Below are 27,640 nucleotides of genomic sequence, written 5' to 3' on the forward strand. Positions count from 1 at the left end.
ATTTAATAACAATTAAACCACATCGAATCAGACCCTGAAAAATGAAAGGGTTCTATTCCTGAGCATACTCAAGCGTAAGAGAAAAAAAAAGACTCGATTAGTAAAGTATTTCGGTCGCTATCGTGTTAAGAGCGCTTATTCAATTTAACGCAAGTCAAAATCTCCGCGATCTATTACGATAGATCGCGGCTTGCGCTATCCTTTTACTATGAACAGCATAGGTCCACAGGAGAGCGCCGAGCAACATGTCCTCTCTCTGGGAAGGCTCGCTGCCGACTGATTTTAATCGGGTCGCGCGCAGTGTTTTATAGTACTTTAAAAAAAATTGTAGAAAAATAATAGAGGTACCTTAGTTGATTTTTTAAATTTTATCTTATAAGTAATACGTTCTTTTATTGCAATATGTATAAATTATATTCAACTAAGTCAAATATCTTGGTGAAAATAATCATTTTGTCGAGTATAATTTCTAAAAAAATTCACATTGTTCGGATTTTAATTTCGTAAGTTAGGAGTCCAAATTAAAAAAATCTTTTAACTAACTATTTTAATAAGGATTTTTGCAGTTAGTTAAAAAAAATGTGTGTTAGATCTGTCAGCAATTTCAGATATTTTTAGCTTCGAAATTGACACTAAAAGTGAAATCAAGTAATCATCGGCTCAGTTATCTTGATGGTATTCACAAATACTGTATTAATTGAAAAAAACTCTTAACTAACTATATAGACAATAAAATTCCCTAAAATTATTAGTAATTCATATGTTTGTAAGATTAGTGGTTGATGGACAATCTGGTTTGAAAAATCACATATTTGAGCCAAACAGCGCACGGACCGCGTACACGGCCTTAACAAGAAAATCCTCCGCACATACAGACACACGGACGTCCAAGACAGAACTTTTTTAAACTGTTTTTTAACTAGTTTAAATAACAAAAATGACATCAAAAATATCATGAATGTTAAAAATAGTGTTTTTTCTTAATATGTGTGTGTATGTATCATCTTACAAGTGCAATGTATGATACTTATAGACATTTTAAGTTTGAAAAATCAGATGTTTTGCGCGAAGTGACAGTAGTACCCACCTCAACGCTTCGCTTATGAGGCCTGCAATAAAAAAAACACTTGAACAATAATTTCCACTTTGCATTATGGTTGAAATTCAAACAAACTTATATAACAAATTATCGACGATACTATCGATAAAATTCATTGTAGAAGTGTGTAAGATTGATTATTTTATATTAGAATATTGAGAAATGAGAACAATACCAAAAAGGCGATTGGGTATTCAGAAAATACGTTGACTTAACTGAATTTAATATTCTTCATACAATATATAATACATTTATATGATAGGTAAATATACGTAAATTAGATCATAAATTTTTCGTTTTCAATTATTATTACAGTCGTGCAATATTTGAAAAAGCGACATCTTGTAGAGTTTATTCGAAGCATAAGCTTTGATGGTTGTTTGTGGGCACGTGCAAGGCACGTCAATCGGCAACCCAAAGTTATATACTTTCCGTGTTTTCCAATTACAGCACTAGAGCGCATTATGCGGCATAATGCTTAACGTTGAATGTTCCAACTACATCTACAGCAACGCTTCGCACAATCGAGCACTCTTCAAAGTAATGCGTATGGTAATGCGCGTGAATTGATGCATGCAATCGATTTATCGTTAGTAATTATTAATTGTTGGAAAAAAATTTAAAGCTTTCGTTTCATTGTAGTTTTTTCGAAATAATCAAAGTTAATTCAAATTGTGTTAAAAAAATAAATATAAGTATGGATGAAGGTACAAACATTGAAAAAAATTTTTATGAAATAGGCTCAGGAAATAGGTAATCAAAATCCAAATTACTTAAAATAACCGTAAATAGTTTTCAACCAATTATTATGTATACCACTTTATTTACACATTAATGAGGTTATTGCTAAGTGCTAACTCTATGATTTTTTTTTTTCAACACTGAACTTAGCGCAACCTGCTAGTGCGTTTCACGTTCCAAATAAGCATCAGCATAATTCGGCATTGTTCGCCACTGAGTCGCATTATGCTCTGTAATTGGAAAACAGCCTTTGTGTGTAACCTGAAATGCATGTAAAAGATTTTACCAAATACCTACGCGTAAAATTAAGATGTCCTTAAATCAATCAGATCAAGTAATATGCTATTTAAGAAAATGCTACATTTTTATGTTAATAGAATTTTTTTCTATTATATAAGTACGATATTTAAATTTTAGTCATTCTAAAGCGCGGCCAAGACTACGTAATGCAATCGCTATCTGTAGTCAAAACCAGGAAATAAAAAAATCCTAGCCATGTAATGTGATATGTTTTCCTTCAGTAATTAAAGTACCTAACAATTTTAGATTATAAAATTCATCATATTAATTAAGACCATAGACAACAAACTTTAATTTACGACTTGTCTTTGCTAAACTCGCTAAACTGAACGCGTTATTATTGGGCCGCCATGTTGCATTTTGTTTGTGTCGGAATGTTGGTATCCTGGATTCAATTTCAAACGGTTTTCGATTGTGTAGTGTTTTAGCGTTTGACAAATTTATGAAACTTTTATGAAAGTGGTGTTATTTTTTCAATTATGTCCATTTTTAATGAGTTAATATTACCGAAAATCACTGAAATACCCAAGGCTTATGTCAAGAGTTTTAACGATGATCTTAAGGTACATAAAAAGTGTTATGTGTAATGTAAAATTGAGGCAGACTATATCGAAATTCCGCGCTTTTAAAATACTTTAATTTGTTTCTAGTAGTTTTAAATTCATATGTATCCGTGTTCAGTGTTGTGAAATAGTATATTTGTAAGAGTTCTTACGTTCCAGGCAGCATTTGCGTCTTTTCAAAAATTCGAAGAGGAGTTTCAAAATGGGAAGGCCAAAGCGCGAGAGAAATCTGTCAAAGATAAAACCCTTTCGACCCTCAAAAGAATCGACGAGGACGAAGGTGTGTAATTAATTAAAGCTATATTGAGTTTGTTATAACTTTGTAAACATTAGCATACAAACTAAACAAAATTGTAAAGTATTTCGAATTGACTCAACAATGTCGGTTAACTTGAATACGACCAAACTAATCTCGAATAATCAGAGATATCATTTATTTATTTCCACTAACATTATTGTTGGAAAATTTATGAACACTTCAATGTAGATATGGTCCTTATGTTGCAACCAATTAGTGTATTTTTATCACCATCACAATAATATGCCAATAAAAGTCTTACTAGGTATAATTTTACAAGCTTACAATACTTTTAAACTTTTCTTTTTATTAGAATATACAAAATATAAGTTACATTACATAAACTATAGAAAATAATAACTTTTAGATGAACCAAAAACAGACGAAGCGAATTCAAAGTCCAGCTCCGATAGAAGTTCTACCGAAAGCACTAGTAGTAAGAGAGGATCTAAGAAACGCAGTAAACATGAAGTGGACGGCATGTCGAGTCCTGAACAAGAGAAACGACTAAAGAGAAATGCATCTGTTAAAGCTCAGAGCATCATTAGTAAACAGGTAAGATGGTTTTTATTGTGACCTTTTATAAAATACTGTAAATGAATTTATAAATGATCACTTTCTTATCTATACTAATACAGTCAAAACCGTTTATGGCGACATCGTTTAGAACAACATACCGGTTAAATTTACCAAAATCAAAGGTCCTGGCTGAATGTTATATGACCGCCTTATCGAAAACATTGGTTTTTACGACATTGTTTAACACGACATACCGCATTAAGCGACCACATTTGGTTAATATTTTCGGAGAATTATATCTGTAGAACGACCGGCTCAGCTGTATTGTAAACAATTATTGAATAGGTAACTGTATCCACATCTGGCACGGTTTAATAGTCAATGGCTATTATCTTAAAAGTAATCAAAGTTTAGGGTCTTTTGTCATTCTTACAAACAAAGCACATGCATGCCGTAGCTTGGCCGTAGCCTCAAGGCCCGCTTCGTCATATCTCTTAAGTCAGTTTGTTACTTATCGTTACACAAGGCGCACCAAAACATATTGTTGAGTTAACTGTGATTTGTGAAAATTGTAACATGTCGCAAAAAAGACAACAAATCAATATCGAAGAAAAATCGAGTATTATTTCAAAGCTAGAGAAAAGAATTCCAAACAAAACCTGGCAAAAGAATATGGTGTATCAAAATTCAAATCCGGTTGTTACAACTATCGGTTTTTACGACTCAATATGAGTAGTCCCTTCAATGTCGTTATAACAGATTTTGACTGTATTATAAAGCTGAAGAGTTTGTTTGTTTGAACACACTAATCTCAGAAATATTCTACTGATTTGAAAAATTTCTGGGTGTTAGATAGCCCATTTATCGAGGAAGGCTATAGGCTATATATCATCACACTAAGAACAAAAGGAGCGGAGAACAATGCAGGTAAAACTGCAGGGCACAGCTTTATATCTGTAGAACGACCGGCTCAGCTGTATTGTAAACAATTATTGAATAGGTAACTGTATCCACATCTGGCACGGTTTAATAGTCAATGGCTATTATCTTAAAAGTAATCAAAGTTTTCTTTCGTCATTTGTTGTAAAAATAGGGAAATAGTAAATTGTGAATAAAACAATCTTTTTAAAGTAGTTTCATATTTATTATGATTCCAAATATTATTAGTCATCTCAAAATACTGTATGGGTAATTATTTTAAATTTATTTCCAGAAAACATTAAATGATAGTGTGGAGATTGTGTCCTATGAGGTATTTTCTGTTTTAAAAGTGATTGTATGTCATTACTCATTATGTAGGTTTTTTTTTAATAATGATAATGATAGTTCATAAATATTTGGCAAGGGAGTTAATATTAATTCTGTAATAATTAACTATAAGGGTACTCTATTAAAAATAATATACTTTAACAATATTTTTTGGAATTCAAGTCATGCTAACAGAAATTGTTTACTATTGAAATAATTTTACAACAGATTTATGTGTTTCAGAATCCATTATATTATACAGTAAAAGTTCTTTATTCGCGGGTAATAGGTTCCGTAAATATGCCGCGAATAGAGAAACCGTGAATAACGAATGGTAATTTGTATGGGGTTATAGGGGATATGTTCCTAGGCGACGAACCAAATAAGCAAATACATAAAGAAATCAGTTTAATTGAAGTTTTTTATACATATTTATTAATTACCATTTAATTAGGCAATGGCTTGGCACTTTTTACTTGTTTTTTTTTAGTCGACATTATAAATTCGTAGTTGTAGTTCAGACGTTTACTGAGGATAAGAAATGATTTTTATTTGGGTAAATACATTTTATATGTTATGCTGCATGGGTAGGTAACCCATGCAGCGATTCAATCCGCGTATACAGAATTTAATGCCGTGAATATAGGAATGAAGGAAGCGCGAATAAGGAGCTTTTACTGTATTATGTTGTTGTAGTACTTAGAATTAATCTAATCAGATATACTAACATTTATTGTACTTAACTATCTACATAAATTTATAAGGTTTCATATAACAAGTTGTGAATGTTTATTAGAAACAGTAGTAGTGGCGATTTGTATTAAAAGTATGTAGGTTTGTATCAAATGTAACTAATTACTCTCACTCACAGTATTTTACGATAGCGGTTGGTTTGAGGACAAATCTTACTAATCTATACTAATATTATAAAGCTGAAGAGTTTGTTTGTTTGAACGATATATATACAGTGTAAACTCTATATAACGACACCGAAGGGACTGTGCATTTTATGGCGTTATATAGAGTTGTCGTTAAATGGAGAGAAGAAAAATCAGAATTAGAAAAAGAGAAAATTTATTTCAGACTAGTGTTAGTAGTTATACGTACATAAAAAAGAATGTTACTTGAACGCTATTGTGTATAGTCTGTTGTCAGTAGTCGTCAATACACAATGATTTTCTTTTACTAGCCATGTTTACAGTTTGAAAGTTTGTGAGCAACTAAGAATATGATAACGTATAGATAATCCATGACTCATACTTATTAGTCATGGTCAAAAACAGTCTACACGTGCAAGCAATCCCAATTTGTAAACAAAAGAACGAATTTCTTAGAAAGTTCGGTATGAATGACGTCGAGTTTATTACTTAATTGTTGTCGTTATTGAGAGTGAGTGTGATGCTATGTAGAGTGTATCATTGTATGGTAGATAAGCTAAACCAACCAAAGGCAATTGATTTTGACGCTTTAGAGAGTTTGTCGTTAAATCGAGTGTCGTTATATAGAGTTTACACTGTATTATAAATGGGAAAGTTTGTGAGGATGTGTGTGTGTTTGTTATTCTTTCACGCAAATATTACTGAACCGATTACAATGAAATTTAGCACACATATAGAGGGTAACTTGGATTAACACATAGGATAGGTTATACGAAATCCCACGGGAACGGGACTATGCGGGTTTTCCTTTGAAAACGCGGGCGAAGCCGCGTGCGGAAATTTAATAGTATAATATAATTAAAATGAATATTTACAGACCATTATTGTTTCTTATTGAGCAAGAGAATATTTTAAACCTTGTATTATGTATTTATTATTATAAATAAATAATTAATACAACTTATAGGTGAACGTGAACTTAACTCAAAAGTTGCGTCGTGAGAATTCGTTAGAGAAGACGAAAGGCCGTCGGCGCAAGGATGATGACAAAGAAAATGCGGAACCCATTATACCTGCTGTGCAGGGTATGATTTTTTTTTATTAATTAATTGTAATTTTACATTTTTAAGGGTTTAGACAAGTGAAGGGATACCCAAACAACATTTAAATATGTACATTGTATGAGTGTTCTTCTACTATGAGTTCATTTTATAATAAGTTATCTACATAAACCTAAATTGTATTATCATTTAAAATAGCCAAATTATCATGACATAACAGCCAACTACAAGATTCAGTTGACTTGAATACTACTAAAATTTTATCAAAATCTGTTCAGCAATTTTGCATAATGTTAATTTTAGCTATTATATTGGTTATCATTATTGTTTTATTCTATTCTATTGCAATAATTAGAGGCACAGCCAAAGCGAAATATTTCAATTTTTAATTAATTCAGTTTGTTTCTAGTCTTGCCAAGAGACACCAAAAACTATAAATTTATATTCACTTATCACTACATAGTATAAAACAAAGTCGCTTTCTCTGTCCCTATTTCCCTATGTCCCTTTGTATGCTTAAATCTTTAAAACTACGCAACGGATTTTGACGCCGTTTTTTTAATAGATAGTAGTGATTCAAGAGGAAGGTTTTAGTATATAATTTATTAGGTTTTAGACAAAGCGGGCGAAGCCGCGGGCGGTTAGTTAGTATAAATAAAACTAGTATGATTTACATATTAATATTTATTAAATAAACTTCCAGTAAAAGAAGAGAAGGTATCAATCGCTCCAGAGCCCATGGACATGGAGTCGCTACCGTTGGATGTTGAAGTGAAGCAAGAATTGGATAAAGATGATATCGCCATGCCTCCGCCCAGTATGCCTGTGCCCAGTAAGTATCATAATGTTGATAATTTTAAATTTAAGACTAAATACAGATAAAACACTTCACTTAAATTCTATACAGGGTGTCCCACTATCGGTATACTAAGCGCGAAGGGACTTGTAGTTTTGCATACACTGATCACGTAAAAAATATTTAAATAAAAAAAATACGCCAAAATTTTCTTTACGTAACGTGTGTAAATGTAGTAAATAGCTGCAACTTCTTCCACGTCCATCTTTGAAATGGATCGACATGACCGCAAATCGCAACGGTTCTTCAACCGCACGTTGCGGTTCCGAATGCGGCTACCCGCATAGTGCGTATGAACCCTAATGCATGACAAACATTCATCTTTTATTCAAAAAGGTTAATCTAGCATAAACGAGACGACAAATTAATCAACATGTCCTTTTCAGAGCAACGTAAAGCAGCACAAAAGGATAAAGTGGATGATACGAGCGATGAAGAACCAACAAGGAGACGGACCACTCGTACTAAGAAACAGACAGACACACAACCAGCACCAGGTATAATGTAGTTTACATACAGTCAAACCTGGATAAGCGAGAGTTCAAGGGAGCAGAATCTCATTCTCGCTTATAGAGGTTTCTCACTAACCCGAGTTTCTCGCTAATGCATGGGTACTTAGCGTTTCTCTCTTATAGAGGTGCGCAGCAATAACAAGTCAAAAATTCATGCACTATGTAATTTTATTTTAGTAAGTCCGACAAGAATGCGATAAAATAACAACATTATTTAGTTCCACGAAATAAAATAGGTACAATAATGACGTGAAAACAATAGAAAAAGGAAGGTAGGTAGGAAGTTCCACGAAAGTTAAGAATGAGTCATAAAATAGCAGATGTTAAATTTGTAATTTGGTTTCTCATTTGTTACTGTATGTGTGTATCTTTTATGTATGTATGTATTTTTATTGTAGCTATAGTTCCTCCTAAATAATATAATATAAATAAAGCTCGACTGTCGCTTAAAGAGGTAGAAGCAGTCTCACTTACGGAGGTCCATGAGGGAAAAACGACTCTCTCTTACAGAGGTTTCTGTTTCTCGCTAATAGAGGTTTTGGGAGCTTAAAATGACTTGAACCAGAGAATTTTCAATATTTTTGAAGTTATACTTCTTTTGGCGCGATGGAGAAAAATGATGAGAGTGAATTGTTACGATGCGCGCGCACACCGACACATAAATTTAACAGCATGAAGTTAGTTCTAGGTGGTATGAAAATTGATAACTATGTTCAAGTTGTATATTCTAGTATTTTTTTTCCATACGCCAAAGAAGTATAACTTCTAACGCGTGTACATAAGTATATACACTCTTTTTTTTTAGATCTGTGTATTAGAGGAGTTCCAGGAACAAATTGTTGCTATATACTATAATAAGACTAGTTGCACCGCGCGGTTTCACCCTCGTGGCTCCACTCCTGTTGGTCTTAGCGTGATTATATATAGCCTTCCTCGATAAATGACCTATCTAACACCGAAAGAATTTTTCAAATCGGACCAATAGTTCCCGAGATTAGCGCGTTCAAACAAACAAACAAACTCTTCAGCTTTATTATATTAGTATAGATTACAAGTCGACTCTCTATTGACCATTCTTATTTAATTTTCGATTTCAAACAAGGTGTTTTAGAAAAAGAATTACATTTTTACAAAGTTTTACATCACAACCAATATCTTTATTGTGATGATATACTGTAATTAAAGATTATACTAAACTTGATTCCATATAATTTTTTATGCTTAAATTAAAAGCTTATTTCTCATAATATATTTATAATAATAATAATTCATCAGTAGCGTCAACAAGATCTACGCGTGCAAGCAACAGAGCGACCAAACAAACGGAGAGTGAAGATTCAGTTGCAGTAGCAGAAGCTAGACCCAAACGAACCAGGGGGAAGAAGGTAGTTTAAATAATATATTATACTAGCTTTCCGCCCGCGGCTTCGCCCGCGTTTTCAAAGAAAAACCCGCATAGTTCCCGTTCCCGTGGGATTTCCGGGATAAAACCTAGCCTATGTTACTCGTGGATAATGTAGCTTTCGAATGGTGAAAGAATTTTTAAAATCGGTCCAGTAGTTTATGAGCCTATTCATTACAATCAAACAAACAAACAAAGTTTTCCTCTTTATAATATTAGTGTAGGTTATAATACATAAAAAATAACCACATCATTCATATAGTGGTAAATGCATGGGCTAAATTCATGGAGGAGACGAAGAAAAAAAATTATCTCAATCTGGCAGGACACAGAAGGTTGTCCCTAAAGAAAATCGATCAGTGAAACAGATGTATGCATCCTGCATCTTCCTCTAAAATACATGGGACTTCACTACATAGTATAAAACAATGTCGCATTCTCTGTCCCTATGTCCCTTTGTATGCTTAAATCTTTAAAACTACGCAACGGGTTTTGATGCGGTTATAGAGTGATTCAGGAGGAAGGTTTTATTATATAATTTATTAGGTTTTAGACAAAGCGGGCGAAGCCGCGGGCGGTAAGCTAGTCATCAATAATAAAAGATGCCAATGCTAATGTTCTATTGAAATTCAAATATTAATCAACTCAAACTTAACAAAACTTTAATTTGTACCTATTCTGTTCTTTTTTCCAGGCGGCCCCAGAAACATCAACTGACACTGATAAAGATAGTCGAAGCACACAAGACAGTGGCATTGGTTTGTTATTTATTTTAGCACTAAAATATGTAATTTAAACAGTTTTTCTAGAAGCAACTTTACAATTGAATAACATAAAACATTGTTAAAATTTCAAAATATTTTCGTCATATTACCTTATTTCAGTTGTTACAAATGGTGTATGTTTAGTATATATATGTATTATTATGTCATGAAAATTTGTTCACAGCATCACCGGCCGAAAAGCCACGACCTAAACGGACGAGGAAATTGCAGAAAAAGTGAGTGTATCATTTGATTGTCATTTATACTAAAACTATGTTAATTTTAACATTGCTAATAAAGAATTTGAATTGAAATTATTAGATATTCGAGGCCACATAATAGGTATTGTCTTAATTCAACTAAAACAATAAATTTTACCACTGAATAATACAAATTATAATTTCCAAAAAAAAGAAACCTACAGAAAAAGTTAACTTTAATAAATTACAATTCAACACAAAATTTTCTCTGCAGAATAAACTCAAAATTTAATACAAATTATTATATTTTCTAGCAAAAAAGACGAAGAACCACCTAAAGAAGTTGAAACACCGCCAATCGAAGTGGAAATTCAACAACCCGTCATAGTGAAGGAAGAAAGGATATCTCAACCGGAATATTCTTCACCGTTACTACAGAAAATTGTTCATAAAACGAACAAAGTGAACGACAAAACAGTATTAATTGAAAGTAGGAATATAACAGAGAATGGTATTGATGGGATTCAAAATGGCGTTGAAAATGGGGTTGAAAGTGCTAAAGATTTGGAAGAAACGCGAGTTATATCTAAAGTTATGGACACAACGGTCGTTTTGCCGAATGGGGTGTACAATCATGCGTCGGTCAGTCCGAAAAATAATGTGAGTATGTTTAGAGTTTAGTAAATTGAGCAATAATTTGATGGTGGAAGACGCAGGTTCGAATCCCGCATCGTGATGAACCCACATTTTTTTTTATCCATACTTAATACTAGCTGACCGCCCCGGCTTCGCCCGTGGTACATATTTCGCAATAAAAGGTAGCCTATGTTCTTTCTCAGGGTCTAAAGATTGTCTGTGCCAAATTTCATCAAAATCGGTCCAGTAGTTTATGCGTGAAAACCATACATACATACATAATTACAAACCTTTCTTCTTTATAATATTAGTATAGATTATAAATGCGAAAGTAACTCTGTCTGTCTGTCTCAATCACGCCTTAACTACTGAACCAATCTGCATGAAATGCGGTATAGAGATATTTTGATACCCGAGAAAGGACATAGGCTACTTTTTACCCCGGGAAATAGGATAGGTTTTATCCCGGAAATCCCACAGGAACGGGAACTATGCGGGTTTTTCTTTAACTGCGCGGGCGAAGCTGCGGGTGGAAAGCTAGTTTCTTTATACAATAAACAATAAGACTCTCACAATTGTTCACTAAAAATCTAACTGTTGTGATAATTTATTTTATGAATTAATAAATATTTATATTCACAGAGAAATATGAATGAAACAGTAGTTCTAGAAACATGCAATCAAACAGTGGTTCTGGATAAACCAAAAGTGATGGATTCTACTGTAGTCATTGACAAAGGTAATATGTTTTTATATATATAGTATTTTTGAAGTTATACTTCTTTTGGCGCGATGGAGAAAAATGATGAGAGTGAATTGTTACGATGCGCGCGCACACCGACACATAAATTTAACAGCATGAAGTTAGTTCTAGGTGGTATGAAAATTGATAACTATGTTCAAGTTGTATATTCTAGTATTTTTTCCATACGCCAAAGAAGTATAACTTCTAACGCGTGTACATAAGTATATACACTCTTTTTTTTGTCATTTGTTTCATTGTCAGAAATAACTAGTAAGAATTCATAGTTTTAATATTCTTTTTGTTATTATATTAGGTACAGGATCAAAAACGAATTTAACGGATGACAATTCACTATTGACGGACGATGAATCCGTTGAGATGAAAACGCCGCCCAAACAAACGCCTAAAGTGCAACAACCTACGTATGTATAATATTTATAATTATACGTATTTTATACGTTATAATTTACAAACTTAACGGATTTAAAATGCGATTTATTCATTATATTATCTTCATTAAGGCTGGTTGCAGAGCTTGACCGACCGTCAGTGCGTACGTCAGTCGCGCTTGTCATATGTATGGAAATTCATAAAACCGTTCATAGCTAGACCGACCATACGCACGCGTATTGTCATGCGCATTAGTGTCATAGTCACACATTGTTGATGCGTATCGTCAGGACCGACGGTACGCACTGACGGTCGGTCAAGCTCTGCAACCAGCCTTAAAGTAAAAAAAATTAAACAAGAAAAAAATAAGAAATTTGATAGTGATTTTAATAGCAATTTTATTTCACAATAACTTTAGAGAAGTTTATAAAACATAAAAAAACAAACAAGGAAACACAATATTATCTCTGTTCTTAAAATGATGCCGTCCTATGAGAGAATTGTAATGGTTATTCACATTTTTCAAGATAAGAGAAAATAATAAAAATAATTATATTTTAGTTCAGCAGTGAAAGAGAAAGTTCAACAATTCGAAGAGATGGCGTCCAGAGTGACGAGGACAAAAACGCGAGCCATGAAAAAGGTATATATTTATACTAGTTTCCGCCCACGACTTTGTACGTGCATCCCCGTTTTTCCCCGTTCCCGCAAGAATTTCGGGAAATCCTTTCTTAGCGGTTGCCTACGTCCTAACATCTACCTGCATGCCAAATTTCAGCCCGATACGTCCAGTGGTTTGGGCTGTGCGTTGATAGATCACTATATCACTCACCTTTGAGTTTTATATATATAGATTTAATTAATAACTCAGCCCCCGGAACCACAGACACAATAGAAAATCTATTGTGTCGTGGACCGATCGAGCCGCTTGGGGCTCAATGGGCTAAATTTTACTTAGTGGAATTAATGCAGTATTATTTTATTTCCTAATTATAAATATTTGTACAAATAAGTCAGTAAATGATTATAAAAATTAATTAAATTTTTAATTATGAAAAAAGCAAGATACAGGAACACAGTTGTACAGCGGCAGCACTCCCTCTCGCTGAAAGTAGACCTTACTAACATCAGAGGTCTACACTCCAACCTCGCTTCAGTCCACTTCCACCTAGAGACTAGCAATCCTTGTATCTTGTTCCTCACGGAGACGCAGATAAGGTGTCCGTCTGATCTGGCGTACCTGACTTACCCCGGCTACACACTGGAGCAAAATTTTAAAGCTCGATCAGGTGTGTGCGCGTACGTCCGAGACGACATCTGCTGTCGGCGTCTCCGTTTTCTTGAAGACCCCCATTTCTCTGTACTTTGGATGCTGGTGGACACAGGCTTAGAGAAGCTTGTCTATGCTTGTGTCTACCGAGCGCACAGCGGAGACCAGGAGACTATCAGGCTCACAGAGTACCTAAGTGAGGCGGCGGATGCTGCTCAACACAAATTCCCTTCCGCTCAGCTAGTGCTACTGGGGGATTTCAATGCCCACCACCAGGAGTGGCTATTCCCGTACCAGAGCACTGATCTCGCTGGGAGAGAGACGCGTAAGCTCGCTATAGCGTTAAATCTCACCCAGCTGGTCCAAGGAGCGACGCGGGTTCCTGATGTTGAGAGCCATACAGCCAATTGCTTGGACCTTCTGCTGACAACAGATCCGGACCGTTACTCGGTTGCGATTTCTGCGCCGCTTGGCAGCTCCGATCACTGTCTGGTGAAGTCTGTATCTGTCTACTCGCCGCCCGATCCCAGTCCCAGGGGCTCTCGGCGCGTGTGGCGATACAAGTCAGCAGATTGGGACGAGATGCGTTCCTTCTTTGCGTCTTATCCCTGGCGGTCTGTTTGCTTTTCTTCCGAAGACCCTTCGACCTGTGCGGATGCTGTGACAGATGTGCTGCGGCAGGGAATGGAGTACTATATTCCATTCTCCGATGTAGCCACGTCCAGTAAAGCTCAGCCCTGGTTCAGAGCCGAGTGCAAACGCGCTGAAGCGCTTAAGCATGAGGCATATCTGGCTTGGACTGATGCTCGACACCGCAAGGCCAAGGACGTATCAGAGAAGAAGAAAGCCTTTAACCGGGCCGCCAAGTCCTGCAAGAAAGCTCTACGGAAAGCTCGATTTGACCACGTTAGCCGTATAGGGAACAAACTGGCTTCTTACCCCTCCGGTAGTAAAGCGTTTTGGTCCCTGGCAAAGTCGGTTGAATCGAATTTCTGCCGCCCCTCACTTCCTCCACTGCTGAGATCGGATGGGACGCTAGCTCACACTGCCGCAGAGAAAGCGAACCTATTTGCTACTCTGTTCGCAGAAAATTCGCGTCTGGATCCTGCAAGCGCCATACCTCCCAGTCTACCTGGTTGCGAGGCGAATATGCCGGAAATTCGCATCCGTCAGACTGAGGTTCTTAAAACGCTGCGGAATCTTGATGTGAATAAAGCTAGTGGCCCTGATGGTATTCCAGCCATAGTACTAAAAACCTGTGCGCCTGAGCTCGCTCCTGTTCTGACACGCCTCTTTCGCCTTTCGATGACGACTGGAAAAGTACCGAAATCGTGGAAGCTTGCTAATGTACAGCCTGTGCCCAAAAAAGGCAGTCGTGCCGACCCCTCCAATTATAGGCCAATTTCAGTCACGTCCATACTCTGCAAGACTATGGAACGAGTACTGAACAGCAGGCTTATGGCACACCTAGAAGCGAACGATCTACTCAGTGACCGCCAATACGGATTTCGCCGAAATCGGTCCACTGGGGATCTTCTAGCGTGTGCTACCTATATCTGGAGCGAGGCCATAGAGAATCATGGGGAAGCACTTGCTGTCTCCCTTGATATCTCGAAAGCCTTCGACAAGGTCTGGCATGATAGCCTTATTGGCAAGCTTCCATCGTACGGTCTGCCTGCTGGTTTCTGCGCATGGATCACAGATTTTCTGAGAGACCGGTCGATACGAGTAGTCGTCGACGGCTGCTCGTCCGACCAATTGGCTATAAACGCCGGGGTCCCTCAGGGATCAGTTCTCTCCGCAACACTATTCCTGCTACACATTAACGATCTGCTGAAACCCGGTATCTATGGGTACGCAGACGATAGCACTGTTGTGGAGAGATACGTATCCAACGCGCGTGCTAGTACGGCACAAATCCAGTCTCTGCGGGAGGCGATGGTCGATCGCTTGAACTTGTCCTTACAGGCAGTCTCCGATTGGGGCGAGGCCAATCTGGTCAAGTTCAATGCGACTAAGACCCAGGCGTGTCTATTTTCCGCTAAACGGAGTCCTTTCAACCTGACTCCGTTTTTCCAAGGTGTATCTGTGCCGATAACTGACCACCTCGAGCTTCTTGGTATCACCTTAACGCCTACTCTTAATTTTGGTTCATACATCGAATCAAAAGCCCAAGTAGCCTCAAAAAAGCTTGGTATTCTGGCGAAGGTGAGACAGTATTTCAGTCCGGGACAGTTGCTCAATCTCTATCAAGCACAAGTCCGTTCGTGCATTGAATACTGTTCTCACCTCTGGGATGGATCAGCCAAGTACCAGCTGGAGGCGCTTGAGGCGATAGAGAGGCGTGCCAAGAGGCTAATAAACGACGATGAGCTAGTAGGCAAAAAACTCCAGAGCCTCGCCCATCGTCGCAGAGTGGCAAGTTTATCGGTATTTTATCGGATACACTTTGGTGAGTGCGCTGCGGAATTGCACGTTCTAATTCCGCCATCCCCGTTTTTCCATCGTTCGTCGAGGCGCACAGACTCTAGGCACCGCCATATGGTGGACGTTCCATGTACCCGGACAAAGCGGTTCGGATCGACATTCTTCATTCGAACCGCGAGGGACTGGAACATGCTTCCTGAGTCTGTGTTCCCCGACGAGTACAATATGGAGGTCTTCAAGAAAAGAGTGAACAGGTACCTTCTAGGAAAGCGTGCTCCATCTTAGGCCACATCTCAGCTTTCCATCAGGCGAGATAGTGGTCAAGCGCTTTCCTATCAAATAATAAAAAAATAAAAAAAAATAAAAAATAAAAAATGATAATAATATATATAGTATGTTATTCATTCGTAAATTAAATCTGAAAAAATAACATGAATATGTTTGTAATGTTATGCAATTTAGTTAATAACTATATAATCTATGGAACAATACTTGATGAAGCGTAATATTATATCTATGTGTAAAATCACACTTATAGTGCCACCAACTTAACTGACCCGGTAACGGTGTCACTGATGTCGATTTTACTACTGGCGACACGTAGTTCCAGTTTTTTTCACCGGGTCAGATAAGTATGTCACACTGTATTTGCGTTAAGCGGTTTAAACAAGAATGATAAACAAACATACCAAATTTATTATTTTTCTCTCACAGCAGGAAGTACAACAAGAGGCAGACACACAAACGCCCCCGGATAAAGTGTCCAAAGTTATTTTATCGGCGGATAACTTGAACAAAATGAACAATATGATATTCAACGGGAAATCCACTATTCCGGTATATGTTAGTTATTCTTTTTACTAATCTTGCTAATACTGGCTTTGAGGGTGAAAGGGGTAATGTGAAAAGGAAAGGAGAATGCCCATTTTTGGTACTGGTTTTTCTCATGCATCAAGACAACAATACTATTAAAAAAATCTCGGCAATTTAGAGGCCTTCTTACCATCGGAAAATATAATTTGAACAGGGAATGTTTTGTAAAATCTAGTAAGACATGTAATTGTTTAGATCCGTTATTATAGATTTAGTGTCCATTACCGTTTACATTTTTGGTACAGGTTTTTCTCATGCATCAAGATAAAAATATGTACTTTTAAAAAAAATCTCGGCAATTTAGAGGCCTTCTTACTATCGGAAAATATATTTTGATCAGGGAATGTTTTTTAAAATCTAATAAGACATGTAATTGTTTAGATCCGTTACCATAGATTTAGTATCCATTACCGGTTACCACGGTAACCAAGCGGTAACTATTATGACATTTAACTATGGTAAATAGCTATAGTCCTTTTCAGCTATGATGATTCCTGTGACACTTCATCGTGTTCCGAATTACGTATTTTATGTTTAAAACGCCAAAATAATTTTAGTGCATAATATTTTTATTTTATGGCGGCATTATTACCAAAAATATAAAAATGAAACATCTTAAGCTTATAAATCAAAAACAGTATTGTTTAGTTTAATATAATGAAAAATAAAATAAAATAACACAAAAATGTAATACCTACGTAACTCGTGTACATGAAATGGATCGTTGAAAAATCATAGAGTTGGAAAATCATATAATCGGCGCCCATCTTGTGATCGTTTGTCAATCGAGTCAATCGTCTGTACGATTGCGTCAGCCTTGTATACAAGTTGTATTTTTATATTGATACTTTACGTGGTATTCTGCTATTGTTACTAATTGTTATTGTTGACTTTTTGTTGTTGATGTTTGCTAAATTTCCTTACCTAGTTAATTGATGGCGAAATGCCGAAAAAACTAATTTTGGTACATTATTCAAATCGATTTCATTTCCATATAAAATATTATCGATTATCGGAAAGAATTGATATGATTTCAGTACAGACATCTCTACACGTGTCAAAAATCGATGTGTCACAGAAATCATCTTAGGTGGAAAGGACTATAATAAGTATTAATATCGATTATTGTTTTCATTGAATTACAAAAAAATCAATTAACATAAAATCACTCTGTAAGGTATTGTTTATACACTGTAGGTTGTTTTAACATAGATAGTGAAGTAAAATAATATAAATATATTATATAAAAAAATATTATTATGACATAGCTTGGTAGGTAACCAGTTATTTCTTATTTGTTTCTTTCTTCGAATATGTAGTGAAAAAATGATTCAAACAACAACAACAATATGTAAACCGAATAAAAACTCTATTGGCATTATTTAAATATATATTTAGGTTTTCTTGAAATCCGTCCCGGAAGATTTCTGGTGCCTACCTACACTAGCCGATGAACAGATAGACTTTGTCTGAAAGCATAAGCTCTACGCATAGATTAAATTAATATGTTAAACGAAAAATAAACTTCAGACGATAAAATACTACCGAAATCACGCATAAACCTAACTAAATCGGGTTTATTTAAGTTTTGAGGTTAACTCACATTTTTCTCAATATCTTGAAAACCCCTGTTTTTATCACAAAAAAATCAATTGGTAAAAATCTTTTGAATATCGAAAAACCCTCCAAAACCACTCTGGCATTGATGCAACACTATACTGTGGTCCATACTTTCATGGGCATTCTCCTTTTTTATGTTTTGTGTGACTAATGTACTAAAATTATTATCACTACATAGTATAAAACAAAGTCGCTTTCTCTGTCCCTTTGTATGCTTAAATCTTTAAAACTATGCAACGGATTTTGATGTGGTTTTTTTTATACAGAGAATGATTCAATTGGAAGGGTTTAGTATATAATTTATTAGGTTTTAAACAAAGCAGGCGAAGCCGCGATCGGAAAACTAGTTTATTACATATTAAATATGACTTTTTTTGGAAGCACTATAGAATTTTCATCCAATTTTTTTATCCAAGTGTTAGTTTTTGACATGCTTTGTCTTTCTTCATAATAAGTAATCTACTATATAAAAATAAGTCGGGTTTTCCTTCCTGACGCTTTAACTCCAGAACGCACGAACCGATTTCCACGGTTTTGCATTCGTTGGAAAGGTCTCGGGCTCCGTGGGGTTTATAGCAAAGAAAAGATGTCTCTGGTGGCGAAACGGAGTTCGCCCGGCTTGCTAGTTATCCATAAGTATTTATTTATTTATTTATTTATTTGAAAACTACACAGCTTACAGTTTGACTTAATCTACTTATATCTATGATACAATACGCCAATTACGTGTTTTACAATTATTGACTATTAGAAAATAATATAATATCTATATAATTAATTATAATATAATAATATAATAAAAAAATTCAATTAATATTAATTTTCATAACAGGTATCGAATTCAGCGTCAAAAACGCGTGTAAACACGGCATCAAGTGTAAATAAAGCGTATTCTTCGACATCGAAACTGAGCGGTATCAACAAAGCGCGGGAAGCTGCCGAGGAATACAAGATGGAGGACGCGAGGAGGAAAAAGGAGGCCATGTTGGAGGCGAAACGGGAGATGCAAAAGAAGTTAGTGTATTTATTGTGTTTTTGTAAATTAATATTGTTGAATGATTTGTCTAGGCAGGTAGTTAAATGTATTATTTTTATCGTTTGCCTAGATGTTTTAAATTAAAGTCTAGAGATTTGATAATGCGGTTGAATAAACTATTTACCTTCACCTTTTATTTTGTATGATTTGTTTTTGTGATAAAAATTAACTTGATGTTATTGTAAACTATAATTTGTAGTTAACACTGAGCGAAAGTAGTAGTTTCGATTAAAATCAGTCTATGTATGTATTAAATACGCCTAAAACAAGAAATCTAAATGCTATTGACGTTTTATAGTTGGCTATTGCGTCATGACGAAAAAAAATTAAAATTCCAACTAGAAACATTAATTCCCTATAAAATTTATATAACATTTTTACCCTTCTAGAAAGAGAGAAGAGAAGATGGCCGCCGCGGCGGCAGCGAGAGAAGCGGCGGAGAGAGAGAGGAGATTGGCATTGGCCGCTGCTGCGAAAGAGAAACAAGAGAAGCAGTTGCACGCCGATATGGGCAAGCTGGAGAAACTGAAAGAGGTGGAGAAGGTAAGAGATTGTGGTATATTAGTACGGTATGTCTAAATCAAAATATATAAAACTCTAGTGGCTGACTGATTGACAAAGTGATCTATTAACGCACAGCACAAACCACTGAACGAATCGGGCTGAAATTTGACATGCATGTCTACCTGTTAGGACGAAGGTCATCCGCCAAGAAAAAATTTTAACAATTCTACCCCCAAGGTGGTTAAAATATAAAACTATACCCAATTTATATTAATACTTCTTAATGCGAGCGAAGCCGCGGGCAAAAGCTAGTGATATTAGAAGTAAAAAAGTGTAGATATGTTACTAACACAACATTCGCACCTACCTATTTACAACCATGGCACCTGGAAATAAAGCCACAAACCTTAAAAAATGTGTTTTAATACCAACAGTATTTCACAATCAACGAGCTTCGATTTAAAATAAGAATCACTGCGTTAAAAACAACCGACTTCAAACTTGCACTTGCAAAATTCACAAATACCTACAGACAAAAATGCTCATAAAATAAAAACTACTGGGCCTATCCGAATAAAATTTTTATGGGACCAATTCGACACCATCCCGCATCGAACAAAAAAGAATCACGTAAATCGGTTCAGAAACCTCAGAGTAATCGGTGTACATACATTAAAAAAAAAAATATACCGGCCGAATTGATAACCTCCTCCTTTTTTTTGAAGTCGGTTAATAAAATAAGAGCTCATTTGAGAGATTCATGTGAGCTCTTATGTATCGAAATTTGTTGAACCTGATATCTCGTGAGTATATGTATTACGGTTGAAGCTCAAATGTGCCATTTTTCCAGAAAAAACAAGAGCTCGCGCGTAAAGTGCAAGAAACGGAAGAGCGGCGTAAGGCAGAGGAATTGGCGAGACAGAAGCGGTTAGAGGAAGAGCAGAGAAAGGCGAGGGAGATGAGGAAGAGGCAGCTGGAGGAGGCTGACAAGTGGGTTTCTATATGTGTACTAGCTTACCGCCCGTGGCTTCGCCCGCTTTCTCTAGCGGCCGGTCCCAATATCGTATCCATCTTCGGTTTGACATACTAAAGATAGTCATCATCATCATCAGCCCATATACGTTCCCACTGCTGGGACACGGGCCTCCTATGAGGGTACAGGCCTAAAGGACTACAGGACTAAAGATAGTAAATGCTATCTATCTTTTGTTTTGGCGTCCCAATAACAGCCAGTAATGGCCGTTCCCAATATCTTTTCTATCTTACGATAGATAGAACCTTACTAGCTATCGGAGATAGCTGATATCTATAACCGTAGTTTGAATATTGGGAACGGCCATAAAACGATTTAAACTATCCTATCTCTCAAGTTGGATCGAACTGCACGTGGTATTCGAATTTTATTATAATCGGTTAAGTGGCTTAGGAGTACATTGAGGACAATCATTGTGACACGAGATTTATATATACCCTCGGTGTGCGAGTCCGACTCGCACTTGGCTGGTTTTATTTAAAACTAGCGGTCCGCCCCGGCTTCGCCCGTGGTACATATTCACGTTTTATAGCTACATAAGAACCATCCTCGTACTTCAAGGAATATAATAAAAAAAGAATTATCGAAATCGGTTCAGCCGTTCTCGAGTTATGCGCTTACCAGGAGTCCATTGAGGACAAACATTGTGACACGAGATTTATATATATTAAGATTTGTTGGAGATCCCTCCCTGATATTACTGAACGCAAGCGCATGACTCACGAAATGCACTTGGACACAATGACCTATTATACTAGTAGACGCGGCATACGCCAACATCATTGCACTAAAAAACAGCGTAATTAATACATACCTACTTACTAACGCATTGTCACCAATACAGTTGTTCTCTCTTTCACTCTCACGCACGAGACATAATACATGTCTCACTCATGTACTTCGTAATAACAACTGCCGATTAAAATACAAAAAGAACGTCCAGCCACGACGCTGAATGGTGCGTGACTAAGTGAAACTCGGGCACTTAGCTGAGTTTTTTCTTGCCAAAATAGAGAGCGGGTAACGTATCTAGCTCTTTTATATATCATAGCTTGGACATGGCCGTGCTAGCGGACGGGCATTCGAGTGTTGGAACTCGTGCTGAGCGGACTTGTCTGTTCGAGTCTATATCAGTTCCTATATTAGTTTGAGTTTAGATTCGCTATAAAAAGTATTCATTTCAGTTCATTAGTGATTTCAGTTATTATCGTCAGTGTTAGATACCGTTTATGTCATTTGATGCTCGAAGTTACCCAAAATGCCCAATATAGAGGATATAACTTAATCCACATAGTTTTAAAATACATATTTATAATATTCTTCACTACTTAGTATAAAACAAAGTCGCTTTCTCTGTCCCTATGTCCCTATATATGCTTAAATCTTTAAAACTACGCAACGGATTTTGATGCGGTTTTTATTAAATATATAAGTATAATATGTATTGTTTTTCATCGCAGAATGAAAAAGGAGGCCGCGTTGATGGAGCGGGAAATAGAGAGGAAACAGAGGGAGTTCATAGAGAAACAGAAGTTGAAACAGAGAATGGAGGAAGGTAAGAGTTACGTAAAAAGGATTTTTGAAATTAAACTTCTTTATCGGGGTTGGGAAAAAATTTAGTGTAACATTTTTTCGTTACGCGTGACATTTTTCCGTTACGCGCCATCTTTTTCTTATACCTACCACGCGTGATTCGACGAATTTCTATAAAGTTGCATATAGTCAATTATTTTTTGAAAAATAAGGTCGTAAAGAAGTTTCAATTCTTACGCAAACATTTTTTATTTATTTATATTATCCCTCATTTATTGGCGTAATGTATAATTTAATATTTTTGAACGCCACTAAAACATCTTATTACATACCCTGTTATACATAACTTGTTAAAAGGTAATCACTATTCATTTCTATCATAATCTATACTAATATTATAAAGCTGAAGAGTTTGTTTGTTTGTTTGAACGCGCTAATCTCGGGAACTACTGGTCCGATTTGAAAAAAATATTTTGGTGTTAGATAGCCCATTTATCGAGGAAGGTTATAGGCTATATATCATCACGCTACGACCAACAGGAGTGGAGCCACGCGGAGCAGCTAGTAATTACATAAAGAAAATAATGTTTTAAGCATTGATATAATATTACTACGTATGGAGGAGACACATCGAACAAAATCTGTGCGCCATTTTTTTGCTCTAACTAAGTTTTAAAAATTATTATCTAGTTAGGTACTTACCGATGAAAATTATTCCTTTGCACTTTTCCTTATTATTTGTGCAATATCGTAACACAGACGAAGGCATATTTGATGCGTTTCACTTTAAAACAAATAAAAAATGAGCGTGCAGTTACGCCATATGGCTTATGTTGAGTAATCACATAAGTGATATAGGCGGTGTCGTCTTCATATGTATATCTCAATGGTTTTAAGTAAGATTTTCTCAACAATTTTCAGTGAGTGCAATGAAAACGCCCCGAAAGTATCCGCCAATAGAACCAGCTTACATGCAAGACGGGTTCCAATACCTCAACTCTGATGAAGAAGCCGATCCCGTGGAACGACCAATGCCCACGTGGGCTTCTAGTAAAGTGAGTAAAAAAATATGTTTTTGTTCATCTTAGGGCCGATTTTTCAATCCTTGGTTAAAATTTACCCGTCCAATAAAATAATACACGAATATTTTAAAATGTCACCTGTAAACTGTCAAATAGGGACAATTAGAATACATTTTTGAAATGGTAGTTTAATATGTTATTCGATGAATAAGGTTTATCCAAGGATTGAAAAATCAGCCCTTAATGTTGACAGATGCTTTAGAAAGACCAAACACAACCTATAATCGCTACCAATAGCACTTCTAACGAATTGTACCTCAGAATCTTAAAGTTTCTTTGGCTTTATGGTAAAATTAGACAGAATTTAACTAAAATAAAATATAGATTCTATAGAATAAAATATAAATATAAAAAAATTCAGCACGTATAATATTTTAGTAAAGTTCAAATTTAAAAAATACAAGCCATTTTAGACAAAGATTATAGTTTAAAAATGGGCTTGTAACATACATATTCTTGCGCGAAACTGTCATAGTTTTATTCAATTCGAATTATATTTTTTATTAATGGAACTAAATTGTATTTATGATTTGATATCGATTGTCCTGTTGAAAAGCGTTTAATAGAACTATTGACTGTATTGCCAATTTTTGCGACACTGTCGCGACCGTGTCGTGTCGTGTCGTGACACCCAATCCATACTAATATTATAAATGCGAAAGTAACTCTGTCTGTCTGTTACTCAATCACGCCTAAACTACTGAACCAATTTTCATGAAATTTGGTATGGAGATATTTTGATACCCGAGACCTTTCTCGTGTACCAAAAATATCTCCAAAATATGTTCTTACATAGGCTACTTTTTATCCCGGGAAAATGACGCAATCCCGGAAATCCCACGGGAACGGGAACTATGCGGGTTTTTCTTTGACAGCGCGGGCGAAGCCGCGGGCGGAAACCTAGTTTACTATAAGTAATATTTAAACAAATAAATAATTTCCTAGAAATATAATTTAAATTAATTATTTATACATTTATTTTCAGGCCCGCTTCCGTCAACTTTCCTACCAGAACCGCATACCAGTATGTCACATTGACAAACTATTCTCCGTCCGGGAACACACACCAGATTTACGGGAAATATTCCCCAATATAGATAGATCTCGACTTAAACGAACTTCGTCCGCTGTTTGGAGATCGCCCGCTAGACTTGCGGCTCTACACGAGTGAGAGTGATGTAAGTTAGTGCTCAAGTAGTTGTAAGTAGTAAGTAGTTAGTGTATAAGTGACCAGATTAACGGGAAACTAATTCAATTTTATTTTATGAATGGCAGTGCTGCGTTGCCACAATTTTGCCAATGTCACGTTGTGTATAGTTTTACATTTCATAGATTTATAAAAAGCTCAAATGTATCACAGTCAAGCGCAGATATCTACAACAGAAAAAATGACACACAATATATAGAAATTATCAACACCAAGTTCATTTAATTGTTATAATGGACTAACAATAAACTAATTATGTACAAATTATAACATAAAAACTACCATATTTGGACGCTTGATAAATTCATAGTTTTATTTTGTTAGTAACAATAAATTTAGAGAACAGTTAGTGTCAAAGTGTAAAAGTGACAAGTCACCGACAAGTGACAGAAATAGTCCCCAATATAGCGCCAAAGATACATAGCCACAGTATAGAAATCTAACAGTAAAGTAACTGAGATTAAATAATAACAGTGTGTATCGTTGAACCTATATATTGTTACTGTGTACATAGTAATTGAGATGAAATAAATACTTAATAATTGTAGGGAAACACATATGCTGATCGAGCTTTTTGTATATGTGTGCGTCCACATTGTTTCCCCGACTCTTTTTAGATTTATTAGAATATTTATTAGTCGGTAGTGCATAATGGCTAGATAAAACAACACAATATGTATTGTGAAGAGCAATAAAGTGATTAAAGTAAAAGCATTATTATTTGGGCAACCTTGGGGGCAGAGGCACTGCTCAACAATAATCATTGAAGCAATGATATTGTTACTTTATAAATCTCGAGGTGCATCATTGTATAAGTAAGCGGTTTCCATCGTTTTGTAGAAAGTTTCTGTACTGTTTATATTCTATTGACTGTGGCACTAATAATTTTTTAAAGAGTTAACAAATCCTCCTATTTACTTTTTAAACAGTAAGTGAAACATCTTTTGGCGCGTGAGAGTAAAATTTCAAGATCGCGTCATGGCAATTCCGTCACGTCATCGAGTACGGCGACGATTTTGGCATCTTTGAATCTTGCCAAAGAAGTTTCACTTCTGACACGTGCTGGGCACGCTCTTTTTAAAGTGAAACTTTTATTACATCGTCTCAAACTTTTTGGTCTGTGTAGCGCATGTCGCGTGACGCACGATACATACGATAATTATCTTACAAATACGATAATATTTAGTTAAATGTCTATAGTGTAAAAAAAAGTTTCACTTTTACAGTGGTTTCATAAAACCACACAACATTTTTTATTTTTTCACACAAATTTTATTCATTTTTATTTTTTATTTCAGGGTTATCCACGCTGGTACAAGTCGCTGGCGGCGTTTGTAAATATAGTTGTTAATGTAATATGTAATCTATTGTCTATTATATGAAGTACTACTGCCTGTTCACTATATATTATTATATTATGTAACTTTAAATTATGTGTTAATTTAAAGATATTTAAACTGTTAAGGAACTTAGAACTTGTCTTGTTCGAGAAGGAATGAGAAAAATGGTTTGACTTTGTAAAATAGATGGTTGAATCGAAAAACCAAAGATATCTTCAAAATTAAACTAATCATATGAACATAATTCATATTGTTTACGTTATTTTAGCCTGCATGCGTCTTTTTTTTAAACTAAGATACCTACAAGTGTTTGCATCTTTTTTCTAATTTAAACTACATAGTATCATGTTTTTTCCATATCTTTTTCAGTTATTTCAAATTGTTTCAGCCATATCCATACTAATATTATTATAAATGCGAAAGTAACTCTGTCTGTCTGTCTGTTACTCAATCACGCCTTAACTACTGAACCAATTTGCATGAAATTTGGTATAGAGATATTTTGATATCCGAGACATAGGCTACTTTTTACCTTGGGACATAGGATAGGTTCTATCCCGGAAATCCCACGGGAACGGGAACTATGCGGGTTTTTCTTTGACTGCGCGAGCGATGCCGCGGGTGGAAAGCTAGTATTCCATAATTAATGAAAATGTACCATCAATTTCTTAGTATTGTTTAAGGGGAGGCTCCCTGAATTTTATGTGAATTTGCATTAATATTCTGAAACAGTCACACATACAATCAAAAATGAATTTTAGTATACGATTTATTGGGTCTTTTCCTTTAGACATTTACGTAATTGTAACATTTTCGCTCGATTCAATTTTTATTCAAAAATTATATCTTTTTTTAAGGATTATTACATTTTTTTAAAAGATTTACTTGGGTTTTGTCTAAAATGTTATTTACTATCCAGTCCCAATTTTTTTTTCTCTAGATTACTTTAGTTATAAACGAAATAAGAATTGAAACTTACGAGATTTAGTTTCGAGCTCGAACGCGATCAAAGAGAGCACGCGATATTCAACTTTATTACGTCTGTGTTAGCGTCTAGCACCGTAGCGGTCTAACCGGTCTCTCAGTGACAGAAATTATGTTAGGGAAGCCTCCTCTTAAGTAACGATACAATTGATATGGAAATTTCATATTTTTTGTTTTATAATTTCAAGTTACATTTTTGTCAGTTGAATTACAAGCGAAAAATAATGTTTTACTAAGTACAAATTTGACCATCTATTTTACTTTGACTAAACTACCTACAATAATTATAATATAATTAGCAAAATAATTGTTCTATTGATATAGATGCAAAGGATTTGTTATTGCTTATAATGTCCAAGGGACATGATTTTTTTTGTCAAAATTATTGCATTTTTTGTCTAATGTTTGCTTGAAGAAAGCAGACATTATTTTATAAATAAAAATATTGTATAATATCGTTCAAATCGAAAATTAGTTAATAATTTAAATGCAAACAATTAAATTGGGCATACTGAAGTA

General features: G+C 35.4%; 1 protein-coding gene across 3 annotated transcripts; it reads left to right on the plus strand.

Annotated features, from left to right (window-relative positions):
• Positions 1-2,552: 2,552 nt before the first annotated feature.
• Positions 2,553-26,606, plus strand: LOC123703234 (inner centromere protein A). 3 transcript variants are annotated; one of them, XM_045651170.1, is made up of 22 exons: positions 2,553-2,703; positions 2,863-2,983; positions 3,369-3,556; positions 4,734-4,772; positions 6,614-6,731; positions 7,411-7,539; positions 7,950-8,060; positions 9,351-9,460; positions 10,172-10,235; positions 10,426-10,477; positions 10,756-11,101; positions 11,720-11,816; positions 12,136-12,244; positions 12,774-12,855; positions 16,624-16,746; positions 19,235-19,416; positions 19,828-19,981; positions 20,793-20,932; positions 22,436-22,530; positions 23,430-23,563; positions 24,576-24,768; positions 26,096-26,606. In XM_045651170.1, the coding sequence occupies exons 1-21, from the start codon at positions 2,620-2,622 to the stop codon at positions 24,759-24,761; spliced, it is 2,664 nt and encodes an 887-aa protein (XP_045507126.1). In that variant the 5' UTR covers positions 2,553-2,619; the 3' UTR covers positions 24,762-24,768; positions 26,096-26,606. The 3 variants fall into 3 exon arrangements, with proteins under 3 accessions (XP_045507126.1, XP_045507127.1, XP_045507128.1); XM_045651171.1 differs by having other exon boundaries at positions 9,354-9,460; XM_045651172.1 differs by lacking the exon at positions 4,734-4,772.
• Positions 26,607-27,640: the final 1,034 nt, after the last annotated feature.

Source organism: Colias croceus, chromosome 25 (assembly GCF_905220415.1).
Source record: "Colias croceus chromosome 25, ilColCroc2.1".
NCBI lineage: Eukaryota > Metazoa > Arthropoda > Insecta > Lepidoptera > Pieridae > Colias > Colias croceus.